At 32.5% G+C, this 19,588-nt stretch overlaps 1 protein-coding gene across 9 annotated transcripts in view; it reads right to left on the reverse strand.

The window, feature by feature from the left end:
- Positions 1 to 19,588, reverse strand: part of LOC149785854 (uncharacterized) — a 305,885-nt gene that overhangs the window by 181,718 nt on the left and 104,579 nt on the right. For all 9 annotated transcript variants that reach the window (XR_016425467.1, XM_089979816.1, XM_089979814.1 and 6 more), the window contains 4 exons: positions 17,570 to 17,719; positions 16,972 to 17,073; positions 8,480 to 8,524; positions 3,798 to 3,992 (listed from right to left, as the gene is read on the reverse strand). Coding sequence is in view for 8 of the 9 variants with exons in the window: in XM_089979816.1 (XP_089835942.1) it covers positions 3,798 to 3,992; positions 8,480 to 8,524; positions 16,972 to 17,073; positions 17,570 to 17,719 (492 nt within the window). In the remaining variant the exon portion in view is untranslated. The remainder of the gene's footprint in view (positions 1 to 3,797; positions 3,993 to 8,479; positions 8,525 to 16,971; positions 17,074 to 17,569; positions 17,720 to 19,588) is intronic.

A 19,588-nucleotide genomic window follows, 5' to 3' on the forward strand; every position in this document is an offset into this window, starting at 1 on the left:
AGTTGCTTATCATTTTGGGGAAGAGATCATGTATGAACAATACATGAAAATCGTGGCCTGGCTCCTGAAATTTTATAAGCATTTTTCTCCAACACGAAAAGTATTTTTCTCGTACATGAAAAAGTAGTTTTTTTTCTTCTTAAAAGTAAGAAGAAGAAAAAAACGAATAAAAACTTTATTCTGGGATCACATAGGTCTTTGCCAATGTTGCAAACTTGGATTGTTTTTCTTTATTGGCTGCAAAACATACCATGTGGCATTTTTTATTTGTTGGCGACATTGTTGGCTGTTTAAACTTTTATATACAACCATTGGTTTGGAGTGCAGAAATTCAGAGGCCCAATGAAAGGAAGCTGCAAACTGGACATAAAATGCACTGAAATTTATCTACTGTTACATAAACAATTTCTTTGTCCATACTGACAAACCATCTAAACAGTGCATTGTTATATCATAATCCGCTTATCCTGACATCTAGCATGAGTTCTGTATGTTGTGAAATATCCGCTTTTTTGTTGTTGACATTTCTGGTAACGGAGATCAACCGGATGAGGCATTGTCTCGTAATCTCTCTTTCATCGGATTTTTGGCCGCTCGCTAGTAATTAATATATTTACAAAGACTGACATTTGTATGTGGATGGTAAGTAAAATTCCTCTTAATTTCACTCAGAATTAAATCCTTCAGAACGCTCATGTTCTCTGTAATAATCCCTGTCGTCAGAACACCTGCATCTATCATCCGTTGACCCTTTGTTAATTTTCAGACACATGCGTGGAAGGCAGCATCACGCGAATACCACAAATGTAGAAAAAAAAAAAAAACATCTTATGTACTGGTTTATTCAGTAGGCATGGAGGGACAGTAACTAGAATAGTCTAAATGATGGCCAATTCCTTTTTTAAAATGTACCCAGATAAAATAGTTTGCTGAAATTTCAAAGGAAACAGATTACCTTTGAAGCACTGACTGTTATGAAAACGTACTCAGCAAATGGAAAAAATGCCAGTCTTAATCATGCAATACAGTTATTTGATGTTGCCGCCACAATAAGAAATGGGCATTTGTTTGGTTCTCAAAAGCTGTCCTTTAGCGCTGACTTCAATAGCGCATGCACCCTTCATCAAAGAAAGCCGATTACAATCATTTAATAACAGCAAAGAACTTTTCTTCAAAGGAAGTCAGTACCAAACTTAAATAAAAGTGATGGAATCTGATGGATTTTTGCATTTTCCAATGTGACTGGAACACGTTAACTGTGCTGTGAAAGTTTCTTTTTTGTAGGGAAATAGTTTATGCCAATGACGGCTTAAAACACAAACTAACTTTTACCGACTTGGAACATACTTTAAAGTAAATGTGCTTCGTCATTCGTTACATGATTGTGCTATTTTTTTCCACTGAATTCAGACCAATATGACCTGTTACAAAATTAATATTTTAAAGCTGTGTGTGCATATTTTTGATGGAATCACTTGTATTGTAGATTCAATGTATATGATGAAGTTTGCAGGTGAGTACACGGTGTTGATACTCTATTCATGCTATACATTAGACATTTATATATAAACAGGTTTCACGTATATGTATCAATTCATGGTTCTCTAAATAAAGTAAACTATTATATTATGTCTTCTCTGTTTTCACTACAGGTGTATTTCTCATTTAATATGCATCAATTCAAGATGGTAACTGTGCCGACGAAGCACGTATTTTACCGCCCGCATTTATTAAACACACCCCCAATTTTTTTTTTGGGGGGGGGGTACATTTTCTTCAGCTAACTATATAACGTGGTCGGGTTTTATGGCTCCCAACTAACGTGTTATAGTGGTCACACTGTATTTTTTTAATACTTTTTTAATTTTTTTCTTATTTAAATAATGTGAAACGTGTGTGGATGTTGGTGGTTTGGTGAATATGACCACTTACACAAAAATAAAAACAAATATTTATGAGACCATTAATCAAAGACAGAATAAAGTTTTGAAATGGTAAAACTACCGTTTCCAGTAATATGACTTAACACCATTGAAATATGTATATAATAATCCATAAAAGTGATTATTTTGCTAATTTAAATTATTTAGGATGTGTAGTCATTAATTCCTTCCAGCACTCCACTGGAACCAAACAAAATATATGGCCTGTTTTGTGAGCAACTCTACATTTAACAACTGCACATTTAATTTCAGATTAGATAACTGAAAGGGTCTTGTTAACTTTTAATGCCACTGATGAAAAAGGTATAGGACATACTATAATTAAAAAAAAGAATGTTATTTTTTATCTGAAAAGAAATGTGCTTACAAAAAAAAAGAATGTTATTTTTTATCTGAAAAGAAATGTGCTTACACCACGGGTAGCCTTTGCCTAAGATGTAAAGTATGAAGTTGCCGAATAAACTTAACTGTGACAGTAGTTACATTTCATTTGACATTAGATCACTGAACGGGTCTTCACAAGTATTAACGCTGATGAGAATGATATAAAATGTTATTTCTGTATACAATTGTTACCTTTATGTTAGTGTAATAATGTAAATGATAAAGGAATCTTATAACATGTGATCTATACTCGAATTCATGGCTTTTTTTAAAATATACATGTACAGAACTTTAATGGCTTATGCAGCACTGTACTAGACAACTTGAGTTGTCAATATACAAGTTTATTTCAGACTAGTTTTGTCTTCATATATCGAAAGTATTTTTCTGCTTGCTTTATTTACTCCACCCCACCCGATCCCACCCCCTGCCATTCATATTTTAAGTAAATGCATCATTTTCTTGCGCTAACTAACCTGGTTGGTTATAACAAGGTTTGGTCAATAACAGTCAGGTTCTATGGACCCCAACTACCCCGTTATAGCGGGGTCACATTGTAATTGCCTATTTATCTTAGGTTTGAAACTTTATCTGATGGCAAGATGCTCAGCCATTCAGACGAAAGATCACCTCATTAATCTAAATAAATCTTGATCATACTCAATGGATATTTTGATGATATAAGCCCTTTTTTACCAAGAATGATAATATCTGATCAGAAGAAGAAAAACAAAGTTGCACCAGTGCTGACAAGTTCAGCCAGTTTGATGCACTATCACGTAATTATTATGCATGGATCTTACCCATCTAAGATCTTGATCGTTTAAGTTGATTTACCAAGTTTATTCAAAATGGGATCAGCTGCAAGCTCATTATTATGCACTGATTTCACTCAAAATATAACTCTTATAAGCCTATCTGATCAGAAACAAGACCTCTGGACAGATAAGAAGCAAATGCTGACCAATGGTCAAGATGGGATGGTAGCATAGTTATACCATGTGATTATTGCACAACAAGTAAAAAGCGAGTTGACAAAAACTATGTCAGTTTTGCTATATTTCATATAGGCTTCGTAAGACTTGCTTCTACACAAAAAAGCAACTATTGTGGTTGATTATTGTACACTACAGGAAGTTAGGTATTATATACAATCAGCGAAAAGAGCATAATGTTTTAATTATATCCTTTTTTCTAATGATAACTGTTATGATGCCAGTCGAGCTTACATACACTAACTCAGACAAGACAAATTTATGCTATATGATAGTGCTACACCATGTAAAATGGTTTATAGCAAACATAACTGGTAGTGGAATAATGTAATAAGTACAATTTTTGAGATATCAATGATCACGATGACTCAAAATACTGATACACTGTGTGCATCACAATTTGATCTCAGAGCTTGAGTTGATACAAATGGTAATACTGTGGATAAAAAATTTCTGTCTGCAGCAACCACGATACCTGTTTTACCCTTCCATATATGGCTGCCTCAAACATGGATGTAATGATGACGAGGGGTTCCACCAGATATGCATTCATGAAGGACTCGATAGCTTGGTTCCACTGTGAAGAAAAGAGTAGAAACTGTTGGGATGCCTTGGAGCTCTCATTCCTCTCATTCAGAAGAGATGCGTACTTCCTCATAATGTCCTTCACCTGATACAAAAGCAATAATGTATTTAATTACTTCATAAGCTAATTCCCATGATAAGGTGAACTTCCGCAAGTTTCGCATTAACAGAGATGTATCCAATTATGAAATTGCATTATTCTAACATGAACCCAAGAAATTAATGCAAAATTTATAAACATTCATTGAAGTATGAAATATAGGTCACTGAGACTGCAAAAAGTACTCATTAATATGTTGCTAAATTTCATTATTCTACGTAGGATAGTATGCATACAGCATGTCAAAATATCATGTGGTCTAGAGCTAACTTTAACCGAAAGATAAAATTTAGGTCATGGTGAGCAAGGGTATGATACAAACAAAGATGCATATCATCTCATTATAGCAGCCTGAAAAGACTGAAAACGAACATACCATGTAAACATCCTTCCAAAAACCTATGTGTTCATGGCCATACTGCAAAAATGTAACCTAAGCAATCAAATGTAAAATTTAGGTCACAGTGACATTCTTTTAAATGCAAACTATACAAAAGAATGCATATGATAATCTAGTTTAATAATTATAGTATGAATATTACTTAAGAAATCAACTTAAAACAAAATTTAAACAAAGTTGGTACACCTTTAGGATGACAGTGTACTAGCCAACAAGATGCATCCCCTACCAAGTTTCATGATTCTGGATATAAAGTATGTATTCAGGGTGCTAATCCTGGATATAAAGTGTGTATTCAGAGTGTTAATCCTGGATATAAAGTATGTTTTCAGGGTACTAATCCTGGATATAAAGTATGTATTCAGGGTGCTAATTCTGGATATAATGTATGTATTCAGGGTGCTAATTCTGGATATAAAGTATGTATTCAGGGTGCTAATTCTGGATATAAAGTATGCATTCAGGGTGCTAATTCTGGATATAAAGTATGTATTCAGGGTGCTAATTCTGGATACAAAGTATGTATTCAGGGTGCTAATTCTGGATATAAAGTATGTATTCAGGGTGCTAATTCTGGATATAAAGTATGTATTTAGGGTGCTAATTATGGATATAAAGTATGTATTCAGGGTGCTAATTCTGGATATAATGTATGTATTCAGGGTGCTAATTCTGGATATAAAGTATGTATTCAGGGTGCTAATTCTGGATATAAAGTATGTATTCAGGGTGCTAATTCTGGATACAAAGTATGTATTCTGGGTGCTAATTCTGGATACAAAGTATGTATTCAGGGTGCTAATTCTGGATACAAAGTATGTATTCAGGGTGCTAATCCTGGATATAATGTATGTATTCAGGGTGCTAATTATGGATACAAAGTATGTATTCAGGGTGCTAATCCTGGATATAATGTATGTATTCAGGGTGCCAAAACCTTAGTGGTCATGAGCTACATGCCTAAACTTAGCAAGAATGTACAAATAATGTTCATGTATTACCAATGTTAATTAACCAAGAATGTACAAATAATGTATATGTATTACCAATGTTAATTAATCAAGAATGTACAAATAATGTTCATGTATTACCAATGTTAATTAACCAAGAATGTACAAATAATGTATATTTATTACCAATGTTAATTAATCAAGAATGTACAAATAATGTACATGTATTACCAATGTTAATTAACCAAGAATGTACAAATAATATACATGTATTACCAACGTTAATAAAACCAAGAATGTACAAATCATGTACATGTATTACCAATGTTAATTAGCCAAGGGGTAGGTGCCATGAAACTCACATCAAACTGTTGAGGACGTAGGAAGGATGAACAGTTGAAATGCAGTGAGGCTGTACATATGTATACGATTTTATGCTACATGTCATGGAAGTGAACTAAAAGTATATAAGGTCATGCACATGCACATTTTAACACACAGAATTTAATTTAAACGAATAATTCCTTTGCATAAACTATAATCAAAACTTAAATAAAAATTTTAGCATTCTGTAAACATCTGCTGATGCTGAAGATGCCTGAGTAACAACATAAGCTCTCCTTTAATTTTGTACATGCCAACAATAAGCAACAAAGTAAATGAAAAAACATTATCAGTCAGTCTTATCTGTTGGTAATTTAACTTTAACTATAAAATATACCTTGATGAGAAGCCATTCAGTAGTCATGCAACATTTAATGAGACACCTATTCAGTAGTCCTGCAACATTTAAGGGGACACCTATTCAGTAGTCATGCAACATATAATGGGACACCCATTCAGTAGCCATGCAACATTTAATGACACCTATTCAGTAGACATGCAACATTTAATGGAACACCTATTCAGTAGTCATGCAACATATAATGAGACACATATTCAGTAGTCATGCAACATTTAATGGGACACCTATTCAGTAGTCATGCAACATATAATGGGACACCCATTCAGTAGTCATGCAACATATAACGGGACACCCATTCAGTAGTTATGCAACATTTAATGAGACACCCATTCAGTAATCAAGCAACATTTAATGAGACACCCATTCAGTAGTAATGCAACATATAATGAGACACCCATTCAGCAGTCATACAACATACAATGGGGCAACCTAGGGCCTCTCTTGGAAGTATTTTTCTTTGCACCATGTAACTCACCAAATTAAAAATTTGGAGCCACTTTTCAGCCTGAGGAACCATTTTATGCCATGATGCAGGGACATAAATATATGTGTAATATTATATTGGCCCTATTTTTAATCTATGTACCATAAACATGACAACAAAACAGTTTTTACATGTTTTTATTACATTTCAAAGCACAAGAATAATTTTTAATAAATATAACAATACCATTACATACGTGTTAAGTTCAATGTATAGCATATGAAAAGCAAGAAGGAATAAGAATGTTTGTTAATTAACTGATAATTCAAAATACTGTTTAGTCGTTATGAGCAACGTCACTGGCACTTCATTAATATCCACCTCATTTTTTTTTCAGATCATTTCTTAAATGCCTTCCTGAAATCGAAATTCTCAACACTGGGCACATCAATAGAAATTCTCATTAAATTTTTCAGAGTAGACATAGGTAACCATAGAATTTCGTAAGTTTGTTTTGATCAGACTCTGGTGACTGAACCCCATCTTGCAGTCTGCAGTTGAAATAGGGGCAACAAGTAACCTATTGGCTGACTCAGATACAGCTGGATACAAATCTTTGTTTTTCAGAGCTAGATTAGCCATATTCTTTGTGCTTGAGACAGACTTGTTTTATAAAGTTAATTTTTAATTTTTCATTCATATAAGTAATTCAGGCCCTTTACAGCCAATGACTGGCATACTTGTAGCAGCATCGTGTGTTACTCAGTTATGTTCAGACCACAAAAACGTGTCATCTAAGTAAACAAACCCTAAAGCTCTAAGCAGTCCCAAGTACATCTCACACTCACAGTTTGCAATAAACATGAATAAACAACACATGCAAATAACACTGAATCTTTTTGCTGACCTGTTGAACAATAGAGTATATCCCCCATTCATTCCTTATTTCCTACTAATCACATTTAATTGCTTCTCAAAACTGACTGAGAGCTTGCAGTTACCTGCAATATTGTTTGAATAACATCTTATTCGTCATCTACCGACATGATCCACTGACTGCCACAGATAGTGAAAACAGGAGGTATTAAGTAGCCCAAGTTGCTTATATCAATGAAAAATTAAAAATTCACTTTACAAAAATCTGTTGCCAGCAACTTTCTCCAGTCAGTAAAAAAAACAGCACCACTTTCAAAATTCTTTTGCACTTGGCAACGAATGCAAAGCCTAGCAGAGGCCCTGCAACCATTCAGTAGTAATACAACATACAATGGGACATCCATTCAGCAGTCATACAACATAGAATGGGGCACCCTGTCAGTGGTCATACAACATATAATGGGGCACCCATTCAGCAGTCATAAAACATATAATGGGACACTCATTCAGTAGTCAAACAATATATAATGAGACACCCATTCAATAGTCATACAACATACATTGGGACAACCATTCAGAAGTTATACAATGTACAATGGGGCACCCATTCAGTAGTTATACAATATACAATGTGACACCCATTCAGTATTCATACAACATAAAATGGGACACCCATTCAGTAGTCATACAAAATACAATGGGACAGCCATTCAGTAGTCATACAACAAAGAAAGGGATAGCTTTTATCAAGCATGTTACCTTATTTATCTGAAAACTTACCCATGCTTGATAAGCCCTCCAACTCTTCCTTTTAACAAAATTTTAGCAAATATATTTATAAAGGATATCTTTAAACAAGTCCATCCCAACTTTAAAAACTTGATTAGGCTAGGTTTCTAGTCTTATTATGGTAGAAATACTATAACTACCTTGTTAAGTTGCAATTGTATGCCTACATAACTGGTCCTAGGACCTATATTAATCATAAATATGACATCCAATGAATCATAATGCCTGCCATTTTCTTATAAAAATGTAAGGATATATAAAAGAGGAGCTTTTTTATTCATTATTTACCTCCTCTGTGTAGATCTCCAGCAATGAGTCAGCATTGTCTATCACCTGTTAAAAGAAACAAAGAGCAGTCTCTTTAAATTAGCCCCACATTTCTAGACATCACATGGTATGATTAATATGGCATTTCAGAAACAGATCTCATGCCTAATACTAAATATGCATCAGTGGCTATCATTATGATGTCATTGAGAATCAAAACATAATTCAAAGTCAAATCACTGTAACAATATTTCGCAGTTCATCCAAGACCACGACTAATATCATACGATATATCAAACAGACATTACATTTTATATAAAATTGATAAAACTTGCAGAATTACTTTAACCTTTCACCTAAAAAAAATAAGAAATCATTATTCACCTTATTTATTTTATTCATTTAACATAAAACTAATACTCTTGTAAATCTATCAGCTGTTGGTTTACCCACATGGCTGGTCAAACATACTAAACACATACTCAAGGGCAACTGTACAGTGAAATCTACTGGCCCACTATATTTAGTGGCTACTTTTGTACAAGACATGAATGGGCACAAGTTATCATTCATACACATCATAACTATTATTCATAATACAAGCTCTGAAGAGATTTAACTGCTGGAGAGAGGCATCCCTTCCCATGTGTTCTGTTCAGTGCCTTATCTTTTATACAACACTAATGCTGTAAAATAAGTGCAAATGTTTTGTTTTTGGGGCAGTAACTTTCATTAAAGTATATACCCACTTACAAGTCAGGTCTGACTGCAAAGAACAGAGATCCTGATCTGCCTTTGCTTACTATGCTGGCAGATCAGTCTGCATTATTTGTTCTACTACTTACTAACAAACTGAAGAGACCTAGATCCACCCATATATTACATAATGGCAGATCAGGGTCTATGTAGTCTGCTCTACTAATTACTCTGAACAAACTGCATAGACCCAGATTTGCCAGTGCATTACAAAATTGCAGATCTGACTTCATGCATTCTGCAGCTAAAACTAACCTGAAAGCAAACAGAGATGGTACCAGTCTGTTGTGGGCTCTGATTTGAGATCCACTAAACCACATCCATCTTCTTTGGACAAAGAGTGTTTTGTTTCTTCTAAGGTTTTAAAATACTGCTTCATTATATTCTTTGGGTAGCCAACATTACTTGCAGAATTGAAATGATTCATCAAGACATACAAATGTATCACTATTTGTACAATACCAGGCAGGTGCTGATACAAAAGTAATAATATAAAAATACATACATCCAGATTCAAATATTTCAATATTTTTTCAAAAGCTTATTTTGAAATAAATCATAATTGACATATTTTGACTAATATAATCAATGAATTTTTGAATATTAACTGAGAATATGATAAGCTAGATCCATCAATAAACAAGTGTTCACTGAATACCCCAACCCTAAAAAAATAATCTGAAAAGCCCATCCTTATATGTGCATAAATCTTGTCATGATACAAATCCATACCAAGTGGCATGATACAAATCAACAGCAAGTAGCATGATATAAATACCAAGTGGCATGATACAAATACCAAGCGGCATGATACCAAGCGGCATGATACAAATACCAAGTGGCATGATAAAAATTAAAAGCAAGTAGCATGATACAAATACCAGGTAGCATGATACAAACACCTAGTAGCATGATACAAATACCAAGTGGAATGATGCAAATCAACAGCAAGTAACATGATACAAATATGAAGTGGCATGATACAAATCAATACCTAGTGGCATGATACAAAATACAAGTGGCATGATACAAATTCATACAAAGTGGCATGATACAAATCCATACAAAATGGAATGAAATAAATCCCGTACCAAGTTTCCATATACAAATCCATACCAAGTTTCCATATAAAAAATCCCATACCAAGTTTCCATATACAAATCCATACCAAGTTTCCATATACAAATCCATACCAAGTTTCCATATACAAATCCATACCAAGTTTCCATATACAAATCCATACCAAGTTTCCATATACAAATCCATACCAAGTTTCCATATAAAAAATCCCATACCAAGTTTCCATATACAAATCGACAGCAAGTTTCATGTAAGATATTAACTGTCAAGAGCATGACCAAGCAATGGATGGATGCAAATTTTTACTTTTTTAAATTGGGGACAACTTTTAAAATTCTGATGAGACAAAGCCCATTTTTTTAACAGGACACATGATGCAAGAGCATACAAAGTTGCATGAAGATACATCAAATGGCTATGGATATGTGGAGTGTAAATACAATTTTCAAAAATATGAGGAGATAACTCCAAACTTGCTAATCTGAAAATACTAACTTCTATATGGGACACACACTCTCATCGTTATATTAATGTATACAAATTTCATGAAGAATATTTGAAATGATACAGGTGACATTAACCAGAAAAGAGGGACAGAAGTCCAAATGGAAGGACAGAAAACTTGAAATAAAACTGGGAACAGTTCTTAAAATGCTTCATGAAATGTCATAAATACACATCAATGGATTCATAAGATATCAAGCGGGAGGGATAGATGGAAAATAAGGTTGGACAGACAATCTGAAACCAATATGGACTGGAGTAAAACTTAAACCATTATCTTTGTTTGTGAGGTAGTATAACAACAGATTAAAAATGCATGGTGTTCATGCTACATTTTTTAGTTAAAGAGACATATTGAAATGCTCTGTATTAAGTTTGTGTGTTGTGATATGTATCAATCAATATGTGGCAAAGGTGTATCATTCCACCCTAATTATCTGTTAATAATTTAGAGGTCATCAGAGTTACTGCAGTTTAAATTTCTACCAATATGTAAATTTCATGGACTTATTCTATATCATGAATGTTGCAATGTAAGTCAATAATGAAATACACACTACAGTACTTTATACCATCTGTGCGCCATTATCAATGGCTTATATACTTACGAATACACATTACTTTATACTATCTGTGGGCCATTATCAATGGCTTATATACTTACGAATACACATTACTTTATACTATCTGTGGGCCATTATCAATGGCTTATATACTTACGAATACACATTACTGTATACTATCTGTGGGACATTATCAATGGTTTATATACTTATGAATATACATTACTTTATACTATTTGTGGGCCATTATCAATGGTTTATATAATTAAGAATACACATTACTTTATACTATCTGTGGGACATTATCAATGGTTTACATACTTATGAATACACATTACTTTATACTATCTGTGGGCCATTATCAATGGTTTATATAATTAAGAATACACATTACTTTATACTATCTGTGGGCCATTATCAATGGCTTATATACTTACGAATACACATTACTTTATACTATCTGTGGGCCATTATCAATGGTTTATATACTTATGAATACACATTACTTTATACTATCTGTGGGCCATTATCAATGGCTTATATACTTACGAATACACATTACTTTATACTATCTGTGGGCCATTATCAGTGGCTTATATACTTACGAATACACATTACTTTATACTATCTGTGGGACATTATCAATGGTTTACATACTTATGAATACACATTACTTTATACTATCTGTGGGCCATTATCAATGGTTTATATACTTATGAATACACATTACTTTATACTATCTGTGGGCCATTATTAATGGTTTATATAATTATGAATACACATTACTTTATACTATCTGTGGGCCATTATCAATGGTTTATATACTTATGAATACACATTACTTTATACTATCTGTGGGCCATTATCAATGGCTTATATACTTACGAATACACATTACTTTATACTATCTGTGGGCCATTATCAATGGCTTATATACTTATGAATACACATTACTTTATACTATATGTGGGCCATTATCAATGGCTTATATACTTACGAATACACATTACTTTATACTATCTGTGGGCCATTATCAATGGTTTACATACTTATGAATATACATTACTTTATACTATTTGTGGGCCATTATCAATGGTTTATATAATTAAGAATACACATTACTTTATACTATCTGTGGGACATTATCAATGGTTTACATACTTATGAATACACATTACTTTATACTATCTGTGGGCCATTATTAATGGTTTACATACTTATGAATACACATTACTTTATACTATCTGTGGGCCATTATCAATGGTTTATATAATTAAGAATACACATTACTTTATACCATCTGTGGGCCATTATCAATGGCTTATATACTTACGAATATACATTACTTTATACTATCTGTGGGCCATTATCAATGGTTTATATACTTATGAATACACATTACTTTATACTATCTGTTGGACATTATCAATGGTTTGTATACTTATGATTATACATTACTTTATACTATCTGTGGGACATTATCAATGGTTTATATAATTAAGAATACACATTACTTTATACTATCTGTGGGACATTATCAATGGTTTACATACTTATGAATATACATTACTTTATACTATTTGTGGGCCATTATCAATGGTTTATATAATTAAGAATACACATTACTTTATACTATCTGTGGGACATTATCAATGGTTTACATACTTATGAATACACATTACTTTATACTATCTGTGGGACATTATCAATGGTTTGTATACTTACGAATCAACATTACTTTATACTATCTGTGGGCCATTATCAATGGTTTATATAATTAAGAATACACATTACTTTATACTATCTGTGGGCCATTATCAATGGTTTATGTACTTATGAATACACAGTACTTTACACTATCTGTGGGCCATTATCAATGGTTTACATACTTATGAATACACATTACTTTATACTATCTGTGGGCCATTATCAATGGTTTATATAATTAAGAATACACATTACTTTATACTATCTGTGGAACATTATCAATGGTTTGTATACTTATGAATACACATTACTTTATACTATCTGTGGGACATTATCAATGGTTTGTATACTTATGAATACACATTACTTTATACTATCTGTGGGACATTATCAATGGTTTGTATACTTACGAATCAACATTACTTTATACTATCTGTGGGCCATTATCAATGGTTTATATAATTAAGAATACACATTACTTTATACCATCTGTGGGACATTATCAATGGTTTACATACTTATGAATACACATTACTTTATACTATCTGTGGGACATTATCAATGGTTTATATAATTAAGAATACACATTACTTTATACTATCTGAGGGACATTATCAATGGTTTGTATACTTATGAATACACATTACTTTATACTATCTGTGGGCCATTATCAATGGTTTATATAATTAAGAATACACATTACTTTATACTATCTGTGGGACATTATCAATGGTTTATATAATTAAGAATACACATTACTTTATACTATCTGAGGGACATTATCAATGGTTTGTATACTTATGAATACACATTACTTTATACTATCTGTGGGCCATTATCAATGGTTTATATAATTAAGAATACACATTACTTTATACTATCTGTGGGACATTATCAATGGTTTATATAATTAAGAATACACATTATCTTATACTATCTGTGGGACATTATCAATGGTTTATATAATTAAGAAAACACAGTACTTTATACTATCTGTTGGCCATTATCAATGGTTTACATACTTATGAATACACATTACTTTATACTATCTGTGGGCCATTATCAATGGTTTATATAATTAAGAATACACATTACTTTATACTATCTGTGGGACATTATCAATGGTTTATATAATTAAGAATACACCTTACTGTATACTATCTGTGGGCCATTATCAATGGTTTATATAATTATGAATACACATTACTTTATACTATCTGTGGGCCATTATCAATGGTTTATATACTTATGAATACACATTACTGTATACTATCTGTTGGACATTATCAATGGTTTATATACTTATGAATACACGTTACTTTATACTATCTGTGGGCCATTATCAATGGTTTATATAATTAAGAATACACATTACTTTATACTATCTGTGGGACATTATCAATGGTTTATATACTTATGAATACACATTACTTTATACTATCTGTGGGCCATTATCAATGGTTTATATACTTATGAATACACATTACTGTATACTATCTGTGGGCCATTATCAATGGTTTATATACTTACGAATACACAGTACTTTATACTATCTGTGGGACATTATTAATGGTTTATATACTTATGAATAAACATTACTGTATACTATCTGTGGGCCATTATCAATGGTTTATATAATTAAGAATACACATTACTGTATACTATCTGTGGGACATTATCAATGGTTTATATACTTATGAATACACATTACTGTATACTATCTGTGGGACATTATCAATGGTTTATATACTTACGAATACACATTACTGTATACTATCTGTGGGACATTATCAATGGTTTATATACTTACGAATACACATTACTGTATACTATCTGTGGGACATTATCAATGGTTTATCTAATGATGAATACACACTACTGTATACTATCTGTGGGCCATTATCAATGGTTTAAATACTTATGAATACACATTACTTTATACTATCTGTGGGCCATTATCAATGGTTTATATACTTATGAATACACATTACTTTATACTATCTGTGGGACATTATCAATGGTTTATATACTTATGAATACACATTACTTTATACTATCTGTGGGCCATTATCAATGGTTTATATACTTATGAATACACATTACTGTATACTATCTGTGGGACATTATCAATGGTTTATATACTTACGAATACACAGTACTTTATACTATCTGTGGGCCATTATTAATGGTTTAAATACTTATGAATACACATTACTTTATACTATCTGTTGGCCATTATTAATGGTTTATATAATTATGAATACACATTACTTTATACTATCTGTGGGCCATTATCAGTGGTTTATATAATTAAGAATACACATTACTGTATACTATCTGTGGGCCATTATCAATGGTTTATATAATTATGAATACACATTACTTTATACTATCTGTGGGCCATTATCAATGGTTTATATAATTATGAATACACATTACTTTATACTATCTGTGGGCCATTATTAATGGTTTATATAATTATGAATACACATTACTTTATACTATCTGTGGGCCATTATCAATGGTTTATATAATTAAGAATACACATTACTGTATACTATCTGTGGACCGTTATCAATGGTTTATATACTTATGAATACACATAACTTTATACTATCTGTGGGCCATTATCAATGGTTTATATAATTATGAATACACATTACTTTATACTATCTGTGGGATATTATCAATGGTTTATATACTTATGAATACACATTACTGTATACTATCTGTGGGCCATTATCAATGGTTTATATACTTATGAATACACATTACTTTATACTATCTGTGGGCCATTATCAATGGTTTATATAATTATGAATACACATTACTTTATACTATCTGTGGGCCATTATCAATGGTTTATATACTTATGAATACACATTACTTTATACTATCTGTGGGCCATTATTAATGGTTTATATAATTATGAATACACATTACTTTATGCTATCTGTGGGCCATTATCAATGGTTTATATAATTATGAATACACATTACTTTATGCTATCTGTGGGCCGTTATCAATGGTTTATATAATTATGAATACACATTACTTTATACTATCTGCGGGCCATTATTAATGGTTTATATAATTATGAATACACATTACTTTATACTATCTGTGGGCCATTATCAATGGTTTATATAATTAAGAATACACATTACTGTATACTATCTGTGGGCCGTTATCAATGGTTTATATACTTATGAATACACATTACTTTATACTATCTGTGGGCCATTATCAATGGTTTATATAATTATGAATACACATTACTTTATACTATCTGTGGGATATTATCAATGGTTTATATACTTATGAATACACATTACTGTATACTATCTGTGGGCCATTATCAATGGTTTATATACTTATGAATACACATTACTTTATACTATCTGTGGGCCATTATCAATGGTTTATATACTTATGAATACACATTACTTTATACTATCTGTGGGCCATTATCAATGGTTTATATACTTATGAATACACATTACTTTATACTATCTGTGGGCCATTATTAATGGTTTATATAATTATGAATACACATTACTTTATGCTATCTGTGGGCCGTTATCAATGGTTTATATAATTATGAATACACATTACTTTATACTATCTGTAGGCCATTATCAATGGTTTATATACTTATGAATACACATTACTTTATACTATCTGTGGGCCATTATTAATGGTTTATATAATTATGAATACACATTACTTTATGCTATCTGTGGGCCGTTATCAATGGTTTATATAATTATGAATACACATTACTTTATACTATCTGTGGGACATTATCAATGGTTTATATAATTATGAATACACAGTACTTTATACTATCTATGGGCCATTATAATTACAAATACACATTTTGGTTATGCAGCTTCAACTCACCAGATGACAAAGTTTGTTCAAATCTGTGAATCCTTTCTCCATCATCCGCAGAAGGCATGCAGGTGTTGCAACCAATATCTCACAGCCATTTATCAATTTGATCTACAAAAAAGATGTGATTATACCAATAAATACTATTTATCCATCAAAAGTGTTAAAGATTGTTGAGGATTGTGAGGACAGGATCATGAACGTCTTACTCTCTGACAATTGTTTTTGACAATGTGCTAAGCTGATGCAGACAATTCTTGTGGGGGATTGTTACTACTACAGGACTGATCCAGGAACATAAGAGGTACAAGCAGAACTCATCACTCACTCTGGCATTCACTGGCCAACAAATCTACTGCACTTACAATTTCTAAATTTAGGGGAAGAAAACTGAAAGGTTCTTATTTTCACTTGTTTTGATTTTGGAAATAGCAATGGAAAAACTAGAAATTATTTTTATGATTGAAATAAAACTGCACTAACATTTGGATTTTAAGAGTAGGCAGAGCAGAGTATGAATCGCTGCCATGCCAATATCATTGTCAATATCGCTGTCAAACCAATCCGTATAACTCGAATTAATCAACAATGATGTACATATACTTACTGCTTGATTTTCCTCACACGCACCACCATAAAGGAGAGCTATATTGGGTACATGTCCTTCACCAGGTGTACATGTATACGTCATCTGCTGGAGATATGAATAAACATCCTCTGCCTTCTTCCAGGACTGGACAAGAATGATTACATATGGCTACAAATGAAAAAATATTAGACAGAGTTGGACATTAACAGTTAAAATAAATTGTTCATTTAGGTATGTTGATAGTTAAATTGCTAGCCCAAAAGTAGTTGTAACTTACATTATAAAAAAACACTAAGTAAACTCTATGATACATGCAACTTAAAATGATAAGAAAATCTAGCTGCTTAAAAAAATCCTATTATTTCCTAAAATAGTTTTTTGCTGTAGACGTTTAACAATTTTAATAAACTGAATAAATGAACAGCTAAAACTGGCTACAGGAAACTCCATATTCATGGAGGAATTTAGACTTCAAGCCACTTGCCAAATCGGAGTATCATGATGGCTGGCTGAGTGAAAGTTACACGAGTTAGTGTATATGCTTTCTACACATTCTACCTGAATTTATCCCCATTGCAAGCCATGTAATTTTATGAAGGATATAAATGAAAACACTTCCCAAGGTTTTGTGTCTGCTATTTACTCTAACAAATACATTTAATCTTCATGAACCATAAAAAGTACTTCAATCAGTGTTAATTCCAGAAATGACACAGTGGGAGCCCAATGATCCCTTTCAGGTAAAAAAAAGTTGGGTTATTTGAATTAAAAAAGAGGGGATCACAAATATCCTCATCTATTTCTTGTTAATTAAAGAAACTAAATTTTGGAGTAAAATATGATTCTTCAATAATACTTACCTGATCATAATACCTTAGGCATATGACCACTACCTTGCAAATCCAGCCCTCTCTAAAATTGTTAGCCATAGAAACTACATTTTCTACAAACATAGGTGGCAGTCAGAAAGAGTGATCTCCCCCGATATACCAATACAGAAACTTGTGCCAAATCCCATCTGTACTTCAATCACTACTGAAGTGAAATGTATGTTCTCCTAATAGGATATAATTGCCACAACACTGGGAAAGTGTACCCATTATGATTGGGCAAGTTTTATCGAAGAAATATTTTTCTTCTTCAAATATGTTACCTTAGGGAAAATAATAGGCAGAGGGAGTTAAATCCCCTTAACCCAGAAAAAAATCTCTGGTTATTTAAGTTATGTGAGGCAGTTTCTAAATCTTTGCAATACCTAGGTGGAGAATTGATTCCATGTTCCAAACACAACTTTTGTGAGAAGGGCGAAAAATTTCATCACAAATCCATCAGAAGTAATACTGTTGTATAAAGGAGATCCTGGAAAACGACTCTGGAAGGGTAACCTATTGTACTGTGATGACAGGTCATACCAGGTTTATGTGAACCTTTGGGACAAACAATCTTGCAGGCAGAACTGGAAAAAGTCAGTTCTGAATTCCATCCCATAGTCTGTATAATAATGCCTTGAGAACAAGCATGCTCAAATGCAATGCTCGTCATAAATGCCCTTTTCTCACAAGCTGAATTACTTAAAAAATTCATTTGATCCTGGGTTAATTCTCTGTATGCAGAATAAACAACCCATCTTATCCAGGATGAAAGAGCCTAAGCTATCAATCTTTCTCTCTTTCAAAGGTAAAATTAAATGAGATGAGTGATAATGACCCATCCTGAAAGAACTGTAGACAGTTTACATCAATCAACAAATGGATTTCGCTGATCCCACCTGCTGTAGGCAGTAGGAGTAGGAAGGTCTTTAATGAGAAATGAACTACCATAGCTCTTGAGAGCATTTTAAATGGTGCTGTATTCAGCTTTGCTGGAATCCATGATAGATTCCACTTTGAGCACCGAGCCAGCACCTTTGGGCAAGACAAATCAAACTTTCCAGGATGACTGGACAGGTCATTATTTTGTCTTCTATGAAGTCCAAGATAATGGAACAGTAACCTTTCATCCTGATAGCAGATAACTTCCTCACTTCAAAGAGCCTTA

Source organism: Sinohyriopsis cumingii, chromosome 13 (genome assembly GCF_028554795.1).
Source record: "Sinohyriopsis cumingii isolate HCF-2022 chromosome 13, ASM2855479v2, whole genome shotgun sequence".
Classification (NCBI taxonomy): domain Eukaryota; kingdom Metazoa; phylum Mollusca; class Bivalvia; order Unionida; family Unionidae; genus Sinohyriopsis; species Sinohyriopsis cumingii.